Source organism: Anoplopoma fimbria, chromosome 23 (assembly GCF_027596085.1).
Source record: "Anoplopoma fimbria isolate UVic2021 breed Golden Eagle Sablefish chromosome 23, Afim_UVic_2022, whole genome shotgun sequence".
Taxonomy (NCBI): Eukaryota; Metazoa; Chordata; class Actinopteri; order Perciformes; family Anoplopomatidae; genus Anoplopoma; species Anoplopoma fimbria.
The window spans coordinates 4,075,103-4,100,118 of record NC_072471.1 but is presented as its reverse complement, the minus strand read 5'-3'; the positions used below and the strand labels follow the sequence as shown (position 1 = coordinate 4,100,118).

Sequence of the window (25,016 nt, the reverse complement as noted above, 5' to 3'; positions counted from 1 at the left end):
TAAGATAATCTCACTGACTTAGAAATAAACACTTGTCAGCAGGATGAACGTTTTGTTAGTTTTGGGGCTTTTTTTTGGTGGAATTGTTGATAAAGAGCATTATGCTTTAGGTTTGCTGGATGACAAGAAACAACATTGACCCCTCTCACACCCCATACTTGTAAAGTATGCCTTTGAGCATGAGTGGGAGTGTGTGTGCAGAGTCCAGCCTCACACACACACACACACATAAACACACACACACACACACACACATACAGTGTTATCTGGCTCTGTAGATTAGAAGTGCTGGCTCCGTCCCGTGGAGAGCGTTCACCCCGCCGGGAGCGAGTCTGTCAGGAGATTCCTGCACACACTCATTCATTCTCCTTAAACCCCTCCCCCCTTCCCTTCCTCCCTCCTCTCCCACTCCTCTCTACCTCCCTCCCTCTCCCTCTCCCTCTCTCTCTCAGTGTCTCTCCCCATCCTCTCGTCTGCTCCCTCCTGATTGGCAGCTGAGGTTGTTGTCAGCGTGGCGAAGTGTGCCCGGCCCAGTGGAGGGTGGCTGATAGGTATCAAGAAAAATGTCCGATCCGGTTGCTTCACTCCTTTTAAGGTGGTCTTTTCCAAAGTGTGTGAGAAAAAAAACCCAGTACAGAACAGGACGTCTTGGGAACACACACCCCAGGACGAGGCGACGCAGTGCAGAGTGAGATTTGAGTTGCACAGGGAACCGCGGTTTTGAACCTGATAGCTGCGAACACAGGAAGCAAAAATATTTCACAATAAGAGGGTTGAGCACACAAACTACCAGACACACACACACACACACACACACGCACACACACTCATACTCCTCCCCTCGCACAGGGTAGTCCTGGAACTTCAAAGAGGGCAGGCAGAGCTCTCTGATGTGCTTGGGTCCTCTAAAGCTGCGGTGGCATGCACTTTGACCTCAGGCTGTGAGGAAGAGGAGGCATGAGGAAGAACTACAGCGCTATCCCGCTCATCTATGTGTCAGAGGTAGCGTTTGCACTTGTTACAACTTTACAAATTTGTTGTTTCTTTGAGGTTTTCTGACTGCTCGATGTGTTGGATAAGGGAATCACTTCTCCTTCTCTTGCTGTTTGTGCAGGTCAAATGAAGTCTGTTTCAGAGTCACATGTAATCAGCAGAGTGTTCATGAACTCGTCATTTATGTGAGTCACATGAGAAGCAGTACAGAATATGTGAGATAGAAAAACTTGTTTACTTGTTTGCCACTGAAATGTTCTCGTTTTGATATCTTTTTCATGGGCTTGGAGTTCTTTGTGTAGCTTACAGTGATTATGTTTTAATAGCAGGACTATAAAGATAGGTTGATTTTATTCTGGTTTCATTCATTACAGCTGTGTTGATCAATTTGTTATTTAATGTTTTGCGACCAGGGATGATCATGGCAGTTGTTTTTCTGACACTAACAGGTAGAGTCAGGCAAGTTTCACCACGTTTGTGTCTGAATCATGTGATTGGCTTTTGCTGCTCCAGTAACATCTAAGGAATGTGTACGGAAAGCCATAGATCAATCAGAGTTTGCTTTCTTGTTTCTCTGTCTCGTTTGCCCTGAAGTTCCTCCGTTCTGCCTCTGACTGCTCTAGCTGGAGGTCATGTTTGTGTTCCTCCCGTCTTTATCTGTCTATCACAATCTCAGCCGCTCCATCAAAAATAGCATGTTACTGCACTCTTGTAGCTATAATAGAGAGGCATCTCTGAGCCGATCCCTAGGTGTTCTCTGTGCTTTGTGCTGTTCTTATTGTGCTGACTCTCTGTGTTTCTTTATGTGTGCATGCATTATGTGTCTCAGTCTGGCAGTTTTAGCACCACAAAATGCCATAAAGATAATGTTATGCAACCCCTCCAGTATAATGGGGCTCTTCCTGTCAAGCCATCAGCCTTTGCTGGTCCACAAACAAGGAAATAGTCGAAGGAAGAAGTGACTTCTTCTTTTTTTATCGCTCCCCAGTTTGTTTCCACCCTCTTCAAGGTCTCAGCTCTGCAGGGAAGTCCTGCAACAAGTCACAGTGTTTTCACAGCTTCTGCACCCCTGATATGTTGTCAAATGCTCCGTGCACGGTGCATTTACAGAGCCTGAGAAATGCCCTCCAACTGTTAACCGTGGTAACCTCCATCCGTTTACCATGGTAACCATCGCAGTGTCCAAGACACTCAACAATCAAAGACCTCGGTCGAAGCTTTCATTCCCCCTCTGTTCTCTCTCATTAAGCTGTGTGTGCAACAGAGGTTTCTTTTGATAATATACCTCGCTGAGTAACTGTCTTGTGCTTTTATCCTGAAACGCTCTCGGGAAAGAGATGATGCAATGGGGGGACATTTTTGCAGGTTTTCACCCGTACAAGGGGTTCGTTTAGGAAAGGACTTAAACAGGGGTGGTGGATATTAAAGGTGGAATTCACTATGATACGATATTATCACTAGACTCGAGTCACAAGACACGATCTGATTGCTGATTTTTTTTATATCGCGAAAGATTTAGATTAATTACCTTTTTTCGATTGCAAATTATGCAGTTTTTCAACAAGCTCTCACTCGGTTGATCTCACTTCAAATCATTTTTATTGCAGCAAAATTAGTTTGTTAGTCTAGCAGACACACTGACCAACACTCCATCTCTGTTTTGAAACAACTTCCTGCCAATCCCGCTGACTTTACCCACAACCGCACCAGAAAAATCTCAGGACTATCTAGTGGACTGAAGAAGTGATTATTACCAAAAAGTTTTGATTTATATTTGCAATATATGCAATAGTTTTTATAAAAGATTGATACTTGCCATTCGTGTATTAGTACAATATTGCTACGGAAATATAAAGTGACATGATGTAAATGCGTCACCCGTCAGATATTTATACTGTGGTAGCATCTCATTAACATCGCTCTATGTGTAAACCTTTATAGCAATGCTGAAAACCAATCAGTGCAGTTTTTAACCAAAATATCTCAACAACTATTGCATGGATTGTCATGACATATTGCACAGACGTTCATGTTCCCCAGAGGTTGAATCCTCCTCACTTTGGTGATCCTCTGACTTTTCCTCTAGTTCCATTATCAGGTTGGAATTTTTTATTTGTCCAATCCTAGCTGGACTTTGAGGAATTACCAAAAGTAAACATGCTATACTGAGATTAATAACATATTAAACATTATACCTGCTCATCTTCACCATGTTAGCATTGCCATTGTTAGCATGTTAGCATGCTGACGTTAGCATTTAGTATAAAGCACCTCTGTGAACCAGCATTTATGATGATAGATTCTTGCTTTATCATTGCTGGAACATTTCATTTTCTGAAAATGTACTCTAATGACAATGCATATTTGTATTGCAATATGAACTTATATATACCCTGAAACCAATATTTTTGTGCAAATGATACTTCCCCAGTGTTTTCAAAAGGCATGCATTTCCTACATTCCTCCTTCCCCTTTTGCATTTGTAACATGAAGTAAGATCTCAAATCAGCGGAACTCTGTGCAACAAAACTAAAGAACAGCTTATTATTTATGTGTAGAATTTGATAATTTACCTGCAACACAAACTACTCATGAGTCACTGCATTGTGCTTTATGCACCTTTCTCTGCCCACGTAGATTGGTTGTGATTATTGTTTAACCTGTGATATAAGTCTGCTGACCCTGTGCTGTACTGAAAACACAAACCACCCACTCTGGTTATGTGGCCATTCAAGTGAAGTAAAGCGAATATGTTTACTGCACCTAAAAAAACAAACAACAATCTTGATCATTTGAAAGAAGCTTTTATCATATACAATCCTTGTGGTTTAATGGGAATATTCAAACCAGCACTAACAATAAGTAAATAAATGACATGTTTAATGGTTGGCCTTGATTCATTATTTGCCAACACTAGTTCGGTGCAGTCCCTTTATTACTCATACTTTTATTTACTCTCTAGTTTTGCTTTCAGACTGTTTTCATGGCGTCTGAATGTATCTGGTCTCATGACCAAAATTCTTAAGAAGGCCCTGGTTTCACTAGAACTCACTTGTTGTGTTGAATCACAAGTGGCTGCAAATGGTTCAGTAGAAACTCACAAATTGAATTAATTAACTAAATCAATTGTGTAGCTTCGAAGTGAAGGCAGTGTCACTTTGGGTTAATGTAAAGGCAGTATGTGTGTGTGATTCCCTGTTATCACAGTAATGATCTGTTCAGAGAAAGGCTCCAAACGATTACTTGCATTAATTAGTGTTTTGATTATTGTTAGCTGTGCTGGCAGAGTGGATCCAGGGACCCTTGTTGCAATGCTTTGATTCAGACTGAAATGTCTCCACAACTGTTGGAGACTGCTGAGGCGTCAATGGTTTTAAGAGCTATTTCCCTTAAAACAAATGCCTGATTTGGTTGAAAATGATGCTGTGAGAGCTGTGAGAGAAAACCAAAACAGTAAAGTTACAGACCAGACAGCGAAACAATGAGCTGAAACTCGATATAAAACTTTGATATATAGATTATAGCCGCTTTAATAGGACTAAGTTTAATGATTTATTCATAGTTGACTTGTTTGGTTAAACAGAGCAGTTAGTTCATGTGTGTGTGTTCCTGTGTGTGTGTGTGTGTGTGTGTGTGTGTGTGTGTGTGTGTGTGTGTGTGTGTGTGTGTGTGTGTGTGTGTGTGTGTGTGTGTGCTCAGCCTCATTAACATATAACCTTGTCTGTGTCAGAAGCCTCGAGCTACCTGCTCTAAAGAGGAAAAAACGTCTCTGTACTGTAAACAAAGGCTTAGTCTTTTCTCCATTGTCATCTGTTTCCTCTGTGAAGTCAGCAGAAAACATTTTCATGCTGTCTTCTTGGCTTTATGTTCACTCCGGTTCCAAGTTTATTAGCTCTGATACGACAACATAACAATATATCTTGCCTTCATAAACGCAATAATGTTTTAGTTCAAACAGTTTCAGAGAGTTGTTGATTCAATTTTATGATCTTTTTGGAGGCTGCAGTTGAATGAAACCAATAAAGACAATAGCAGCAAATGTTTGGCATTTTCAAAATGACTTAAAGTAGTTTATTTATTATTTTGGGGAAATGCTCTTACTTGCTTTCTTGCTGAGAGTTGGATGAGAAGATCAATACCACTTTCATGTCTGTACGGGAAATATGAAGCTACAGCCAGCAACTGTTTAGCTTAGCTTAGCACAAAGACTGGAAACGGGGGAGAAAGCTAGCCTCACTGTGTCCAAAATTAGGGGTGTAAATTACGATACAATACTATATAGATTCTTTGGACAAAGGTATCTCAAAGTCTACCATACCATTTTGATTTAATTTAATTCAGGTGCCTGTGATCAATATGAGACAATATCATTTGCTTATTTAACACATTAGTTACATTTCTATCAACTCACAAAAAGCAACTAAAATATGATATGACAATTTTATCGCTGGGCTCTGTAGGAAGACACAGAAATGCCTTGGAAATTTCACAATAAAAGCCCACCTCAAAGTTGATGATATGCATCTATTTTTCCACTTAGCAACAATGATATTGATTATTGAATTGATCCAGATTGGTGTATGGTTGCAACCCTATCAAAACAAAAGATATGAGCTTTAGAGTCCACTAAAAAAACATTATCTTGTTAGTTTAATCCGCACAAAATAAAGGTTAGATAGCTGTTTCCCTCTGTTTCCAGTCGGTATGCTAAGCTAAGCTAAGCTAATAGCTATAGCTTCATGTTTAACATACAGTTTTGAGAGAGGTATCGGTCCTCTCATCCATCTCGCAGAAAGAGATCGAATAAACGTATCTCCCAAAACGTATGATTGATTATGAACATTTTCTTTTGATCAACAAATTGATTTTTCTGTCGGTCAACTAATCCAATAATCAATTTATTGTTTCGGCACTAGAAGAAAGATTTAGCCATCAGCCATCCGACAGTATATGAATGTTGATGTTTCAGTTATTTGATGATAGATGTTGTCACATGTCAGTCTGTTGAACTGTTGCCTTTTATCTCTCTGACCTCTTGCTTTAATGTCACACCTCTGTGTCTTTCAGCTACTTTAACTCTCTTTCTCTTTCTTTCTACGCCTACAAATCACAGCCGGTGTCATTTACTCTAGATAAATAAATTCATTCCTCCAAAGAGGTCTCAAACCACTCAAAGGAAGACAAAGGGAAACTAAATGTCACGAGCTGATGGTGCAGGGTGGGCAGCGATGTGGGCGAGTAGCCGGGATGACACATGAAAGCGTCGCCCGCACACTTTGAAAGTGTGACCCCTTAGATATTTCATTTCAAACGCCGTCTGCTGGCCTCACTGTCCTTTATAAAGGTATTCACACAGAAGTTTAGTTAAAACATGCAACAGGCAACAATCCACGATAACCAGGTTTACTCAGTGGTAATAATGTTATGCTGTTACAAGTTAATAAAAGTATTAGCAGCAAAATGGACTTTAAGTAAAAGTACTCATTTTGCAGGATGTCTGCTTTCAGAATAATGTATATTATAATGCTTACATTACTTTAATGTTGCAACTGGTAAAGGTGGAGCAAATGTTATTTACTTGTTTGGTATCTATGATGATACACAATGTTTAATATATTTTGTTTTGTTAATCAGAATCTGCAAAGTAATTTAAGAACAAAACAGTTCAATATTTCCGTCTGTATTTGAATGGGATGGAAGTATAAAGTGGCAGCAAATTTAAATTATCAAGTAAAGTGCAAGTACCTCGACGTTGTACTTCAGCACAGTACTTGAGGAACCGGTCCACCACTGTTTATTAATCATAAAATTTAGGATTTCAAATAAAAAAATTGGTGATTTAGAGAGAACCTTTGACTTTATTATGACTGAAACAAATAATAGATTATCAAAATAGGTGTCAATTAATTTACTCTCAATCTTCTGATTGTTGCAGCTCTACATTTGTATAATTTTTAAAGTTGTATTGTGTGGGCTTCTTTTTAGTAATTTTTACTGTACAGTAATTTGTTTTAATGGGTCCCAAATTCATTTTAAGCCCTAAATATTTTCTAATCTTGGAAACATTGTGAATTAGCTGTGAATGTGAATGTACATGCTTATCTTGACCTGCTGTTTGGATTTTACCTGCGTTAGAAAATGATGATGGCATCATAAACTTAGTGTGCAGGTGCCTTTTTAGAAGATTGTTTTTGGCTTTTTGTGCACCTGCATGCATTAGAATGTGCTTACACTAAACTTCAGCTCTGCTGATCTAGTTTCAGGTATAAACAAAGCCCCTGTGCTTAAACTACAATGTTATACAGTCAGTAGGGAGACAATAGATTGGAGATTGGTACGATCACTGGTGGGAGGTCTCCGGGAGCAAATTCAATCCAAGGCTGCTCATGCATCAAGACCAAAGTGACAAGGAAACAGCCAGAAGCTGCTTGTGGGTGAAAGCAGCAAAAAACAGTTTTAAAAAGGACAGGGCCACAAACTGTGTGAAAATAATGAATGTCAGCATGAATTCACATCACTGTGTAGAATGAATAACCCCAGACATGCTGGTTCTTTGAGACCAAAGGTGCAGATCCAATTATGGCAGCCAGGAGCCCCAAATAATGCTTCAATATCAGGATGACTGGGCCCAGCTATTGTTTTATTTCTATAATCCTGGCCCTAATTGGATTTTTCACATTTTATTTATTCAGTTAACTGTTCAGTTGTATTTTCTGTACATTTTATTTCCCTCTTGTGGGTCTAAATTATGTTTTAAAGAAGTCTCCACACTGTATGAGTGCAGTTTAGGTGGAGAAATTCTGAATGATGGTGCTGTTTATCAAACCCTAAAACATAATACCAATTGACATATTCATAGCAACCAGTATCTTAAATTGGATTCAAAATTCTTCGTCAGATTCTTGGCATTGTTTACTTATTTTTTGATCAGATAGTTCCTGAAACATTTCTAACTTAAAACTTTTCATTTAACACTGATGTCATAAGCAGTTTGTTTTCATATCATGTAAGGGGCTATAGCAGAAGACACTATTACAAGACAGGGTGTAGAAAATAAAAGATTATTTAAATAAAAAACAAGAAATACAGTTCACAATCAAATGAAGTGAAAACATGTCACAGTCAGGGGACATGTTTGGCTATTGTAAATGTACCCACTCAAATACAAAATGAATGCACATAAGGAAAAAAAAACATCTGATATCTGATATAATATTCTCTGGCTGGAAATTTTTGAATTACAATTGACTACCTCTGCCTTAGATTGAGCTGTTTATATCTACACACAGAGCGGGTCTTCTTCACTGAGCTGGCAGCCCTGTTTCTACAGAACAGTTTCAGTTGGTTGCAATCTGCAACCTCGCCACTAGAAATCCAAATCCAACACACTAGACCTTTAAATGAAAGAAAGGGCCAAAACATTTTTAGATTTCCCAAAGCATAGAGTCGTATTGGCACCAATTTAAATATGTAGCTGTGGGCTTTTATCATAATATTTTATTAATGTTGGATTAAAAGTGGATAAATTATAGTTTATTGTGGCCAAAAACACCGCAATCAGCCTGTAAAATGCCCTTTGTTTTGCAGGTAGAGTAGTTTTGTAGTAGTTTTTAGGGTAGGTGAAAGCATAGATGAAGTTTATTTGTCTGAGTTTTGCATATTTAGAGGGCCATCTGTTTCATGTCCAGATATATGCCTCACTGTATTTCTGTCTTGAATAGTATCCTCGGTGCCATTTACTGTGCACAACTACTTTATGCAGCATAACTGCATCTGGTTTTATGAAATAGTGGTTGTGTGATTAACCTCAACAGCACTGCATCCATCTGCAGCAGAGCCTCTATTCCAGTCAGCTTAGATTTACCATCAGAGTCCCCCCAAAAAAGCCAGCCCCTTTTCATTCCCTGCATGCCCATTCAAGTGCCCCATTGATTTAGTTCCCCTGCTATGCTGGGACAAAAGATACGGCTGGAAAGCAGGGAACCTTAGCCCTCCCTGAATAAATGCTTTTATAGAGGCTGAAAAGATTGTGAGGAGGGGGGAGCAACAGAGGAGGAGCAGAGCTTCGTCTGTTCATTTGTGGGAAAGAGAGAGTTGCTTTTAATGTTGAGGTAGCAAAGAGAGGAGAGGTGGTGGAAAACCCTGGAGACGGTTGCTCTTTATAGATTCAAACTTAGCCTAGTTATAAGAAAAGTACTTATGTCAAGTTGAGATTTACGTATCATTCAATTAAATTGGTATGTAGCATACAAACTAGTTCCACAAATTATTTCCTCAGGTGTAACGCTACCTAGCTAACTGAGATAAATGTGAAAGCTTTTGTTAGCTTGCTAAGACCGAAGCAAAAAAAGGAATACAGTAAAGTGTTTGACACCTAACACTTGCTGTTTAATAACAATGTGTAAGGTTTTGAATTGCATTTCCAAAAAAACAACATGATGTATCTCAAATTACAAAATGTTAAGCCAGTTATACTAGCTAAACCAGATATTAGCATAATCCAATATTACTCTCTCACTGTAAATAACATGAATCCTGAATGAATTTTACTTCTAGATATATAAATATGGTAACACTTATGAAGTTAAGGCCAAGTTAGCAACTACCTGGTGAAGAAATTGAGGAATTTAACTTAAAAAGAGTGGGTGGAGACCAAAAACAGAGCTAAATATAGAGCTTACATTCATCCGGTGGGCAGAAACATGACTCCAAATTAATGCTTATGTTCCGTATCTTCTAGATGTCTAAATTAGCAACTGTTTGCCGACAAGTTCAATTTAAAAAGTAATAATAATGCCACTGTTGGGTTTTTCGCAAAAAATATTGCAGGTGTAAGTTGTAATGATGCCAACTGAATCAATAAATCACTAGTTTGAAACTAGCTGGATGCAACCTCTCGGGAAGCTCTCACACATTTCATACAGACTTAGTACCATGGCTGACCCTGCCGCTGGAGTGTTCAGTCCGCTCTGCTGATTAGTCATGCCCGGTGATATATGGGGATGCTCGGGCTGATTAATCACTGTCTCCTACGCCAAACAGCAGCCACAGCAGCAGAAATCCCTCATCCTCTCGACACCCTCTCTGTTGTAACATATTTGTGTGCGAGTAAGGATCATTACTCGTCCACTAGGTAGCCTAATGGATCTTATCAGCGTCAAAAGCACAAGTTGAAAAGAACATTTAGGGTGGTTGCAACTACACCTGACAAATCCATCTTCTTTGACAGAAATGGATCCAGAGGAAGTACATGATATCTAAGACAGGGTGACATAGATGTTGTGCTCTGTTTGATTGAAGCAAGGCGGCATTGTTAAAAAGCTATAAAGGTCCAAGCAATAAGTGAAACAAAGGAAAGGATGCTTATGGGAGAGATAGATAGCCATGAGGGGAAAGAGAGAGAGACAGGCATTGTGAAAGGCATTGACCAATAAAAAAAAAGTGAGCAGGAGGTTGACAGCTTCAATAAAAAAGAGAGAAATTTGTGGACGGGTGACACCAAGAGATGAAGAGTTGGCGTAATGAAAGAAGGGATGTTTTTCTTTTTTGGTCTGCGTGGATTATCTAATCCAAAAATACATCATAACCTCACTGCTCCCATAACTGAGCCTAAAGGAAGTGCATGTGTTTGTGCAAAGCGTCTCCCTGTTCAATTGATTCTAATGAGTTTTACCAACAGATCCACACAGCGGTCGGTTGCAGCTTTCTTGCGACGGTGCTCATCTGGATGTAGACTTATTCCCAACCGACAATGGCAGAATTAAAAACACATTAAAGCGTCTCTGCGACAGTGATATCAGCCAGACATTAGGCGGGAGTCGTAAATGTGAAATGTTCTCGATCTTAATGCATTTTTCACAACATAATGTTCTTTTTTTTCCCACGGTGCTCCGATATGTTATCATTGACTTTGTCATACACATTCATTCCCTGTCTGTGTAATGGATAAAAATGAATGCAAGATTAAAACATGATCCGCTCGGGGTGTAATCTCATCTCCATATCATCAGTTGATCTGGTCTGTATCTGTTCAGTGTGATTACATCAGTCTCCAACTGTCTTGAGTAGCAGAGCTATTTTCCAAAGAACAAAAGAAATGAGGAAGCAAAGAGACGCTTCTTTTTTTTTTTACCGAGAGACGTCTGAACACTGTCTGCTCTGGAGAGTTTCCCTTCCTGTCTGACTCAGAGATGCAGCAATGACCTGGCAGGATCGGGGCAGCTGTTTGTCAATTAGCTTGCAGATTCTTGTCGCATTTTCTCTTTACGTCTCAGTTTCTTTTCCTCTCACATATTAAATGAAACCAGGTTTGCAGGAACTGATATTACGATTGACGTCAGTTTTACTGGCATACATCCTCCATATTTGCAAGGTTATTGCATTGCATTTCATCATACTGGTGTTTCTATTTTTATAGGCACTGAAGTCATTTTTACTGGTAGAGAAGTAATAATAAGAAATTAGTTAGGCAACATGATTTTTAAGCTGCAGTCTTTTTTTGGAACAAGCTGTAAAGACAAGATTTACAGTTTATCAGCAATTATTATTTTTAGCTCTGTTTTGTTCTCCACCACTGCCGCCATATGATTCTCTTTAGCTGCTAAATGCTCCAATACTTTACCAGCCAGGCACTCTGTAAGTGTGTCTGTTGTTTAGTGCTTGGCAGGTAGTGCACAGTTGGTTTATTAGAGCTTTTTTGTAAAATAAAATAACATAAAACCCCAACAGAATTATCTGATCCCCCCTTACACATTTGACCCCAGTAACCTAAACATTGTTGAGTCCCACCAGAACATCCTGCGCCACCCCTAACTTAAACATTCCAGTTCCCCTACAGAACGATCCGATTCCCCTCCCAAAACATTCCCAAATAACATTCCGATTCCCTCATCCAAACATTCCAGAACCCATTCAGAATTATTTCAAATTACCCCACCCCAAAGGATTCCCAAAAAACATTTGGGATTCCCCTCCCAAAACATTACCAACAATAAATTCCGATTCCCTCATCTAAACATTCCAGAACTCCTAAAGAATGATCTGATTCCCCTCCCAAAACATTACCAACAATAAATTCCGATTCCTTCACCTAAACGTTCCAGAATCCCTACAGAATGTTCCCAACTCCTACAAACATTCCAGAGCCTCACCAGAACGTCCTGATCCTCCTCCTCTTCCTCTCTCTCCCCCAAAAAACAAACCGGAGCCCCACCTAAACTTCTCCTGAGCAGTATCTGTGTTTCTGGAGGGCTCTGGCATTACGGAGGTCAGGCTGATGTCACTGCGTAGATTGGAGACAGGAAGCGCCGCAGGAAGTCCATAAAGAACACAAACATCGCTGGTGGGGGAAAGGGAACAATAGCATCTTGTGATTAACAGAGTGCATTTTTATGTTGCACGAAAATGGCTCCAGGACTTGACGCACACGTGGATTTTATATCATTTTGTTACCATGAAAACTAGGATTAATACACAGCAGAGGAAAAATGCTGTGCACCGTCTCTCTTTTTGTCTGATAATTGGATTTTGATCTTGCACTTAAAAGTCAAATGTGGTGACATGTCGATGAAGAATTGTAACGTCAGAGTGTGTGTAGTGTGCTTAACTCTGACAGAATTGTTAATTATCTTGCGCTGAGTCAAAGCAGAGAAAGAGAATAGAATAAAAGTGCTTTTTTGTTGCTGCTTTACAAGTGTTGTGCAGTGCTGAAACACCCATTAGGGATCTGCTCTTAATGTCATTTACATAACAGGCTAAAGTTGTTTTTCGGTGATCCCACAGCCAATAGCTTCTCCTAACCAAATAAATGCTAAAGTACAAAGAGAGAGACCCAATCTGGATCTAATTAAATGTCACATTTAACTCGGCCTGCTACTTCTCTTTCACACACACGCATAAGCATGGATGAAATAGAATCAATACCCAGGGGGGAAATGGACTGGAAGTGGATTAGGTTGTTTAGGATTGATTGAACATGGAAAGAATTGTTGTGGATCCGTCCCAGAGCTCTGCAATGATCTTTCTAAATACGCACCAGCACACTCACGGAAACAATATGATTGAATCAGAACTGGATCAGATTCAGTTTTTAATAATGGAGCTTCTTGCCCCTGCAGGCGAACCTTTGGTGCCAGGTGCTTTTCTCTGCTGAATCACACCAACCTCAGAGTGCCTGACCTGTCAGCACATTTGTCACAGTGATTTAAAAGATGGCTGACTCACTCACCGTCCTCCAATAAAGTAGGCTTCATTCACGTCGACACGTGCACGAGAGGGGAGATGATGAAGTATGATAAGAGGGTGAGACAGGAATGAAACACCTGAATGTCAGAGCTTTCCAATACTGCAGATACACGAGTTAACTTATATTGTGTGGATGAATAATTAATGTGAGTCGGGACAGTAAACTATCAGCAGGGCACATATCACATGACAGGACTCGCTAATTGGTTTCTTTATCAGCAATGCCAGAGTAAACCTGCTCTGTCCTTAAATCATTCATGACTCGTTCACCAGAGCTTTGTTGGGTAATTCAAGTGACCCTTCCCTTGGTGTCCTGTTTATCTATTTCGGCTATTTAAAGAATTATGTGATTTTAATCTGCTGTAAACAAGAGCTATCTAAGAAGTCTGCCTGTAATTGATGAGGAAAGTAGTCGAGGAAAAGAGTTTATTAGCATTGTTGGCGAACAACCACCTGATGCATGAAGCAACTCACTTGCAGTGTGTTTGATTCTACTTAAGAACAACTTACATTTACTCTTTAAGTACTTGTACTTTACTTGAATTCTTCCAATTTTTTAAACCTATTTTGTACTTCTACTGCACTATATTCCAAAAGAAGGGTTTAAGGGAAATATATTTCACTCCACAACATTTATTTGACAACTATAGTTCCTATGTACTTGTCAGATTAACATGGGACAAGCCTATAGAATAGCATATCTTTTTATGGAGTCAATTTAACAACAGTAGCCTCTATACAGTTGTTATATAATTGATTAATCTCAATCATTCTTACACAATGTGTCCATTATAATGATAATAATATTACATGTATAATAATGCAACACATTGAGTACTTTTACTGGAATTGTACTTTTGATACTTCTGTATTTTCACCTATAACATCATAATAATATAATCCAAATACTTATTCCACCCCTGAGTACTTGTCTTTATGTATACTTTGACTTCCATAGAGAAAAAACTTTCTTATTTTTAAAAAAAAAACTAAAACAACTTTATTTGGATCTCAATTATAATAATAATAATAATAATAATAATTTAATTACAATGATAATAATAATAATTAAAAAACATAATATTTTAGTAAAACAACTTTAATTATTATAATAATAATATAATAATTATAATAATTATTATAATTTATAATGATAATAATACTTTGACTTCCATAGAGAAAAACTTTCTTATTTCTAAAAAAATATTTTACTATATTTTAGTAAAACAACTTTATTTGGATCTCAATTATAATAATAATATAATAATAATAATAATAATTAATAATGATAATAATAATTAATAATACTTTGACTTCCATATAAGATAAAAACTTTTTATTCCATAAAAAAACTTTTACTATATTTTAGTAAAACAACTTTATTTGGATCTCAATATAATAATAATAATAATAATAATAATAATAATAATAATAATAATTACACAATGTGCCCATTATAATGATAATAATACTTTGACTTCCATAGAGAAAAAACTTGGTGTATATTATAGTAAAACAACTTTATTTGGATCTCAATTATAATAATAATAATAATAATAATAATAATAATAATAATAATAATAATAATTTATAATGATAATAATGACTTTGACTTCCATAGACAAAAAACTTTCTTATTTGTAAAAAAATATTTTACTATATTTTAGTAAAATAATAATAATAATAATAATTTATAATTATAATTTATAATGATAATATTTTATAATGATAATAATACTTTGTAATAATACTTTGACTTCCATAGAGAAAAAACTTTCTTATTTCTAAAAAAATATTTTACTATATTTTAGTAAAACAACTTTATTTGATAATAATAATAATAATAATAATAATAATAATAATAATAATAATTTATATTGATAATAATACTTTCTTATTTCTAAAAAAATATCTTACTATATTTTAGTAAAACAACTTTATTTGGATCTCAATTATAATAATAATAATAATAATAATAATAATAATAATAATAATAATAATAATAATAATAATAATAATAATAATTATAATAATTTATAATGATAATAATACTTTGACTTCCATAGAGAAAAAACTTTCTTATATTTTTAAAAAAATTTTATTTATATTTAAAAAATATCTTACTATATTTTAGTAAAACAACTTTATTTGGATCTCTTCATTCTCTGGTCATACATTAATTAACGTGGGTGTATTGGATATCAGCCGCAGCCCCTCCCCTGTGCGTTACAGCGGTGGGCGGGGCCTAGTCACACACTGCTCTCCGCCGGCTCGCTGTGTTCAGACGGATTACCGCGGCGGGCTGGTGGAGGAACTAACCGCACCGCCGTCATCACCGCTGTTAGACGCGTGTTTTCTACCCAGCAGCGGTGGGAGAGATCCGGACACAAAAGAGAGATTATGTCCGGAGCCTGTTGTGCTGCTGCGGAGAAAAGTTTACCAGGAGTCTGGCTACTCTTACAGCGTGAATATGGTAAATATGAGTTAATAATATCCTCCTTTTATTTCACCAAGAAACAATTTTTCCCTTCTTGTGTGATCACACCAACTTGGAATTTAAAAAAAAATCCTAAATGATCATTTGCATGTATGAAAATGTTCTTAAACATATATGCACACATAATAAATCTGCATTTTTCCATTTTTTAATTCATACTATTGCTCTCTTAGTATTTGTTTATTCCCACAGTCTTGTGCTACCTAACATGCACTCCACCAGTACATATAATATTACTGTTTTTTATTGCTTATTTATAATACTTGTTTTTTATTTCATTTCATTTTTATCTTGTTTTTCTTTTACTATGTCTCTTGTTTTGCACTATACTCTATGCTGCTGTAATCCTGCAAATGTCCCCGCTGCGGGACTAATCTTATCCTATCTTATCTTATCTTATATTATCTTATAACATGTTATATGACTGCATGTCTGCATCTGCACTCATATGTGAAGCAGCATTAAATTGACAGGTTTCATAATGCAGTTTGGCGCAGAAGAACCAAGCTTCTCACGGACCATCTGCAGACCAGACAGTGAACTTGTCATAATGGTTTAAGTCATTTTTGACACTGTGCTTTGGAGATCTTTATCACTGTAGACTGTTGGCAAAGCAGTATAAACAGGAAAATCCAAGTCCTGGAGCAGCTTTATCCAGTCTGTCTGCAGGTGTTGCATTTATTTCAGGTGAAGATTGGAATTTCTGTTTATTATATCCCGTTATATAAATGGAATATGGAAATAGAAAAGCAGGGGGAGGTTGCTCAATGTGTTTTTCCAGTATGTGGTGCTTTAATTGGGATGCATGGACTGACATGCTTGTTACACTATGTTATTCCTCCCAAAGACTGAATATCATGATGTGTTATAGCAAAAAAAAAAAGCAGATTGTGCTCTGACCCAATTACAGAGGGCTCACTACAGTACAGAGAGCTGCTTCTTTGTGTAGCCCTCCACAGGAAATACTTTCAGGCTAAGAGTTGTGAGAGCTTTCAAAAGAGGAGCACGTCTAAATGGAGACAAGGTGCACTTACTTTTTTTTAATTCCATTCAATTCACAATTCTTGACTGAACCTCAATTTAAAGGTCCCATAAAATTGCTTTAAAAAGCAAATTTTCTTTTGCAGTTTGACTTAATTAGAACATAATTGTTGAGGGAGCTTCTCAGTGTGGCACAATCCATTAGAGAGATGTCTTTTTATGCCAGCTGACACCCACACATAGGCAACCATGTATCTGTGCTTCATTGTCCTGCAGTCTGTTTCAAGTCAGCACACCCAGGTACGCAATATTACCCACAGGGGCATTTTTCAACACATGACACATTTGCGAGCTGTTCAGGGACTGGAGGCAGATCATGCCATCCTCAGTTGTTAACCTTTATTTGAAAAATCTAAGGGGAAACTCATGGAAGTGTCGACTGAGCATCATCTGAGCTGCCTGGCGCAAACATATTTTTAGTGCTGAACAGCGATCTCGGTGCAGGATCAAGAGCCTTGCCCAAGGGCACCTGAGCGGTAGTTGTTGTGGAAGCATATAGCATTAGTCATTTTTCCCCAAGCACATTTTCCAGACAGTAGCTGGGAAGTCTAGTGTTTGTTACGGATGGAGTCGAGACCGGGGAGTCTGTTCACTGGAGCTGGAAGTACCACTGAAGTCTGCTGACACAGTTTCAAATGTAACACCTCTTTATTTCTCTTTACTGGTTGAATTTCATCATATGTTGGTAACCAGTGATTCTCAGCTGGTTTCAAATGGAAAATGGATGGAGAATTGTACTGTTTTAGCAGGGCTGTAACTAAAGCTTGTTTTCACGATCGATTAATCTGCTAGTCATTTTCTTAATTAATCATTTTGTCTATTTAATGTCAGGAAAAAGTGAAAATCTCAAAAACCGAAAGATTTTCAGTTTTTCATAAACGGCAAAGAAAATCATCAATGCGGCTAATACCCCTTTAACACTTCATTAATGCCGTAGGGATGACTAATGAGGGCCTTTTCAAACCGGTGGTGTTTATTCTGGTTGAATGGTTCATTTTCATCCTTGGGACATTTCAAAACACCACTTAATGACACACAATAAACAGATTTGAAACTCATTAACCGAACAGCATTAAGGCTACAAGCAAACCACTTTATGTGTTTACATTTTTTTTTTTAATGTTTTGAATATGCAAATGTGTACTCCTGTGTATCAGCATACATTCGGGTGAATGCAGTTAAGTAATAATCTTAGCTTAACCCTTTTAAAGGATCTTTATTCGAGGTTAGAGGCCGAGATATTCTACAGCAGCAAGAAACAAATGTTCCTCGACCCTGTCTCTCTCCGTTCATACATAATGCACCCTATAACATGTGGCATTTCCTCGGCAATCTCTTCAGTTCACAGGGTTGTGGTCTTCTGGAGGACCACATGTGCGTGCGTGTGTGTGTGTGTGTGTGTGTGTGTGTGTGTGTGTGTGTGTGTGTGTGTGTGTGTGTGTGTGTGTGTGTGTGTGTGTGTGTGTGTGTGTGTGTTAAACCCGCTGAGCTGGACTCTTCTGTGGATATTGATTTGTTTATGCAGGTAGAAGGACTGAAGTGGACTTGCTCTATTTAAATATGAATATGGATGGTGCTTAAATGTCTCGGTGTGTTTACATTAGCCTAAACTGTGTTTGTGTGTGATGGTTGTGATGTATAATTAATGCACCGAGTTGCCTTGCTATCAATAGATCAGTTTCAAAGAGGAAGATTTCCCCCTCTGCAGGCTGGATTTTAGTGTGTGTGTGTGTGTGTGTGTGTGTGTGTGTGTGTGTGTGTGTGTGTGTGTGTGTGTGTGTGTGTGTGTGTGCGTGTGTGTGTGTGTGTGTGTGTGTGTGTGTGTGTGTGATCTGGAGGAAAGAGGATGGGGGTGTGTTTCCTTCTCTAAGCTCTTGACAGTTTCCCCTCTCGGCAGCAGTATGTTTTTCTAATATCCTTGTTCTTCTTTTATGGATTCTATAACGAGGAGTTGTTGTTTTTTTTGCCCGAGGTCCAATCCCACCTTCTTGGCATAGAGATGACAAGAATTTGTTAATCAGCAAAGATAATTTGTCCGCAGATCGGTCAAGTCAAGGTTTGTTTTTGGTGAGAAATGCATCATGCAAAGACTGTCAGTGATCCGGGGGAGACGGGCGTCACTGAGCCTCGGCGTTAGATCATAAGACACCTGGGAAAAGCAAATAATCCAGCTGTGCATGATCCATTTTCCCACTTTATTGCAGACATGAAAGGAAGTCATGGGTCGATTTGTTTTTCGCATACTGTGCAATATATTCTTCTTTCATTGAAATGCTCCTCTTACCTTCAGGGGCAGTTTGTCCTGTAGATAATCCTGACAATACAGTTTGATTTTTCTGAATTCATTAACTATAACTGTCATCAAATTAGAGCTAAAAAGTTTAATTAATGGACATAAAATGAACCGGTAACTGTTGTGGTGATTGATTTATGGCTTCAATTACGGATTATATCCGATTATATTGCTTAATTTGACAAATCCTTAATTGTTTGGCCTATAAAATGTCAGAAAATGGTTTACAATATGTCCATCAGGTTCCCAAAGTCCAAAGATATTTCATTTACAATCATAAAACCAAGGAAGGCAGGAGGGTTTGGCACTGTTGGTTTGACCAAAGAAGACATTTAAAGGAGTCAACCTTGGGAAATTGTGATCGGTTTTGTTATTCCTGACAATAATGATCATGGGATTAAACGATAAAAGAATAAAAGATCAGTTAGTTGCGAAAACAACGGTTTGTTGCTGCTCCATAACTGCTGGCTGACACAACAAACACAAAACAAACAAAGGAAGGAACAGGTTCTACCCGTCGCCTTTCATATTTAGTCTCGAGAAATCTTTCAGGTTGTTAACAGCCAGGAGCAGAAGTCCTTTAAATTCACATATTAGGTGAGCACTCCCAAAGTGTTCTTGTACATTTGTATTTAATCATTGGCACTCGCTGAAGCCTGAAGTGTCTCTGTGTGGTGTTTTGTTACCAATGATTTAATAAAAAGACAAATGTAAGAAGAGTATTTGTGTTCACCTCATATGTGAACAAAACATTTTGTTATCCATTACTGGCTGTGAGAGGTTTCTGTCTTTAAAACAAAATGTTCTTTGTCCTGACAAAGATTCGACTGGGGTCATGAACCGCTGTCCTTTTATAAAGATAAATTGTGGTTTGGTTTAAAGCTAATCAATTAGTTGATCAACATGATCCTTCTTTGTTTACTGAGAGTGTAAAACCATTCATAAAGCCACCTTTCAAACAAAAAACCCCCACATTTTTATCGTTGTAGCTTTTCAACTGTAAGAATTTTCTGCTTTTATTTTCTTATGTGATGGTTAGCTGAGCATTTTTTGATAAGCAAGTATAATCAAGACAACAATTTGGTAAATTAATTTTGACATTTTACACAATTTTATGACATTTCAATGAGCAAACAAGTATTGATTAATTGACACAAATAATACATTTAATACAAATAATACATTTCAGTTTCGATCTCTCATTAGCTCAATAGAACCGGCTTTCATTCAGGGTCATTTAAAGACTTAAGATTTGAGATTTAAAATGACACATTCTTTAAATGATCATAGATATAGACAGACAGATGGAAATAGACTGTATGGCCGTTGGGTGTAAACATTTAATTGCACTCAACAGGTCAGAGCTTGTTTAGAGCTTGTTGTTGTTTTTTTGCTCTGTTTCTGCTGGAGACAGGAAACCAGTTTTTGCACTAGGTTGGGCTTTATGGGCAGTACACACACACACACACACACACACACACACACACACACACACACACACACACACACACACACACACACACACACACACACACACACACACACACACACATACACACATACCATCAGCACCACAAATCACAGTGATGAGCTGAGCCGTGGCCTTTGTTTGAACGTCGCGAGTGAAACCAAAATGGGAGGAGTGCATGTTGTTGAATGGGAGCTGACTGATGGTCTTCGACTCGCCTCATTGGTTATTTACAGCGAGGCGCGAGTCCAGCTCTACTCAATGGCGTTTGTTGTCGGGGCAACCGATGGAATCCTGTGTCCTATCTCGGGGGGGAAATAAAAATGATGCTTAAACTTATTAAAACAAGAGAAATGTTGTGAGGGGGCTGGGTGCAATCTGTGAAATGTAAATTATTGAGACGTTTTCACATGTAGTTACTCAGGTTTATCGCTCTCTCTGTCGGTGCTTTTGGATTAGAGATCGAGTGGGCTAAGCTGACAGTGAATCAACACACACCAGCAGTGATGCTGGGTGTGTGAGTAACACGGTGTGGATTAACCAACACACAAATACTCTGCCCATCAAAGAGATCCTGTGTTGGGCTAACACACACACACGGCTGTTTTTTTTCTCGTAGTCATATCACATAACGCTGATTCATTGCCTATAATTACACTCTGTGAGCAGATGTATTTAGGCTAGCTGCCTAAATTTGGTTCAACCTCTTCAACATTTTTTTAAAAACACTCAACAGAACAGCTTCTGCATAATTAATACAACCTGCAATAATGCAAGGTTAAGTCATAAATATTAAAACAGACAGACGCAGGGACATGAATGAATTCACACATTAATGTGGGAATATGTTGCTCAGCAGATCATGTTTATACACAGAATCTGTGCAACATTTAGTCAATTAGACAACTCTCATGGTTGGTAGGTCAGTTGCAGTTATTAATGAAGCCCAAAAGCCAAATATTTGCTGGTTGTAGCTTCTAAAACTTTAAGATTTGTTGTTTTTTTATCAATGGAAATTGAATATCTTTCGGTTTTCACTTCTGGTCGGACAAAACACGCAATTTAAAGGCATCACTTTGGTCTCACTTTATTGCTTTCTCGCATTTTTTCACTATTTTCTGACATTTTAGAGACTAAACAATGTATCAGTTTATAAAAGAAAATAGTTTGTTGGAGCCTTAATAACACATATACTCGAATAAATGTGCTGTGTGTAAAACAGGGCTGCAACAATGGATTTTTTTCATTAATTATTGAGCTAATGGAATAATGTATCAATCTTTCTGTCCATCACATCCCTAAACTAAAAGTGATGTCTTCAAATGTCTTGTTTTGTCACACCAAAAGCCCCAAACATCTATATAAATTCTATTCAGACTAAGAAAACAAACAATTATCCACATTTGACTGACTCATGGTAGTTTATTTGTGGTTAAAAAATGACCAATTGTTTCAGCTCTACTGCCAATAAAGCCTGTATCATAAATATGTCAGAAATAGCAGCTGCCCTACACACACACCTGCCCGTCATCGTTATGTTACTCATAGTGTTTGCATAGCGTGTTGACAAAAGGATGCAGGGTCATTCAAAATATGTGGACACATTAGCAAGTTACTATCACGATAACTCTGCTTTGTGCTCGTGCCAACGTTTGGTTGCTCTCGGTTCTAGCTGTAACGTCGGTGTGTTTGTGTTGTAAGTGCAGAGCAGTGCACTGTTATGAATCAGGCGTCTAAAAATGGAGCGTTTCTCTATGGAGGTGTCGAATGTGGCTGAACTCTTTCCTCTGTTACATTTGGCGTCCAAATACAGAATGGATGAGTGTGTGTGTGTGTGTGTGTGTGTGTGTGTGTGTGTGTGTGTGTGTGTGTGTGTGTGTGTGTGTGTGTGTGTGTGTGTGTGTGTGTGTGTGTGTGTGCGAGCAAAATAAATGGTTGCTTTGCTTTTCATTAGACACACTGTGCCACTAAATTCAAGGCTGAGGTTCAGATTTGCTGATTGAGCTTTAATTAAACACCGTTATATCAAAGAATAGGAGAGGAAAATAAATGATGATAGATGAAGCCTCATACTTAATGTTAATTATAGACTTTAATCAGGCACAAATGACATGAGTTGGTAAATAAATGTAGATTTATGTTTTGTTGTTTGTTTTGAAGCTGCTACAATAAGCTGATTTAATTGATTTATCTCTTAGTTGGTCATCAAGTTATTTTTCAAGCAAAATATTTGCTTGGTTCAGCTTCACAAATGGGAAAATGTGTTGTTTTTTTATGTTGTGTGATGGTGCACTGCATATTTTTGCCTGTTGGACTGAACAATTTGATAACAAGACACCACCTTGAGTTTTGGAAAAAAAAACCTCTTGTTTCTGAAAAATCTCATGAGGTATTTGGGTCACCATGTTCAATATTTGGGCAAACTAGGCTACAGTTGTGATTTTGAAATGGCAAATGTTCCCTTAAAGGCCACAGAATGACCTCTGACCTTTTATTTGTTTGAGCATCCTGTCTCTAATCCGACTCTGCTGGTCCACCTGTGGAGCTCAAACACTGACCTCCACTCAGATGGATTTTGTTCTCTCGCTCTCTTCCTCCCTTCTTCTTCTTCTTCTGTCACTCTGTGTCTCCATCACCTCCTCTTCCACGCTATTTCTGCTTTTTTCTCTCCCTCAAGATCACAGTCCTCACACATCTATATTCTCACCGCATCGCTTTCTTTCTTTATTTCATTTCCCAGGCATTTTAGAATGGGAGCAAAGGCTGCTGGGTAATCTTTCCTCTGGAGAGCATCAGATTAAAATCTCAGATTACAAGAGGAGAGGACGGATTAAAACTCTTTTTTTTTTGCATGTGGGTGTGTAAAGCAGGTCATACACAAACATACACGTGGTTCAGATCGTGCAGAGACATTCTAGCTTGTGTAGAACACGTCGTGCTCCGTTTTTAAGATTTATATACATGTGTTGTTTGTGTAAATGTATCATGAAGTAATTATCTGATGCTCAGCCTCACAGATAGTAAATGGATTTCCAGCATTTTATTGATTTCTAACTCGATATCCATTCAGACCTCTCTGTTTCTCGCGGCAGTGTGATTTATTGATTCGTTGTATTTCCTAGTTTCTCTCTGGTGTGAGAGAGCAATTCAGCCGACTAAACACACACAGTGTTCATCACTTTGTTTTTTTCCTTTCTCCTGCTGAAAATGTTCTCCAAACAAAAAGTTTATTTAGTCACAGCAAGACACCACTGATCTTAAATGATCCCTTACAATCTGGTAAATGTTCCATATCCGCATCTATTTAAAATGTAATAAACTTCCCTCTAAATATAGCACTTTTGTCATTAAATATCATTAGCATCATTCATTTAGAGACATTAGTTTTAATGACTACAGACAGATTACTGGAAAGATTGGCAGCCACACACTATGTTTTAACATTGTGTGCAGTTCAGTCTGATCTTAAAAGCATATCCTGTGTATTTCTCTGCTTGGACAGTTTTCTGCTTCATGCTTTTAAAAAATGCATTGTTGTTGTTATGAAAGGCTCTTGTCGACTCTTATCGAAGCTCTGGCTTTTGTTCAGAAAATGTGTTTTTAGAAGCACAAAATGCAATCCAAAACACATTCAAGAACCTCACAGAGCTGCTGTATTTATAGTCCTGTTTATGTCCTTTTTAATGTACCAGTCTAGTCTACTATTTTATTTAAGTGGCTTTCCTTCTGTAGATCTTTATTCTAAACATTTGACCCTTAAAGAACTCGCTGTTTTACACATATTAGCACATATAACACCTTGACTGACTTGTAGAAAAACATATTTACTTTTCAGTTTGCTCTGAATCCAAACTGATCCCAGTTTAAATTTGCAGTGAGTGTACAGAGGAATATTTGAGGAGAGGGTGAGAGGGTGAGGATATTTGCGTCAGTCTCTCATCCATCCATCTGTGGTTTGTTAATGAAGCTCTGTTGTTTTTTCCCCCCCTAGGTCACGTCACTATGACACTTTCATACTGTATTGACATCTCGGTCTAAGAAACTACAGAGCTGGTGGAAATACGGTTGTGTTTTCTTATCTCATAGCACACACATTGCACAGATACGTTTTTTTTAAAAAGCACTGAGAAAAATTAACATTTCATAAAGTTATGTAATGTGTATTTTTTGATGTTCTTTCCCGAATATTTCTGTTTTGAAATGTAGTATAAATCCTTTGGCATTTTACTTTTTAATCCTCATTCTTCTGGCCGCTCAAGATTTATAAACCAAAGCGACACACGTTGTATTTAGGTGTCTGTTGTGGCTCTGTGTATGAGGCATGAAGTCATAAACTCTAGATCGATTAAATGCTCATTAAATTAAATGTTACGTAACACAAGACGGCCTAAATGTTAATATTGAGCTGCGTGAATTAAATCGTTCCCGTATTGACTGTCCTGTCATCAAATCTCTCCACTATAATGTATTTTTGCATATTT

At 37.8% G+C, this 25,016-nt stretch overlaps 1 protein-coding gene across 1 annotated transcript in view; it reads left to right on the top strand.

The window, feature by feature from the left end:
* Positions 1-951: 951 nt before the first annotated feature.
* The window catches only part of tmcc3 (transmembrane and coiled-coil domain family 3), a 37,277-nt gene continuing 13,212 nt past the window's right edge, over positions 952-25,016 (top strand). Inside the window, exon 1 of the mRNA XM_054624716.1 lies at positions 952-1,002. Coding sequence (XP_054480691.1) covers positions 958-1,002 — 45 coding nt within the window. The 5' untranslated portion in view covers positions 952-957. The remainder of the gene's footprint in view (positions 1,003-25,016) is intronic.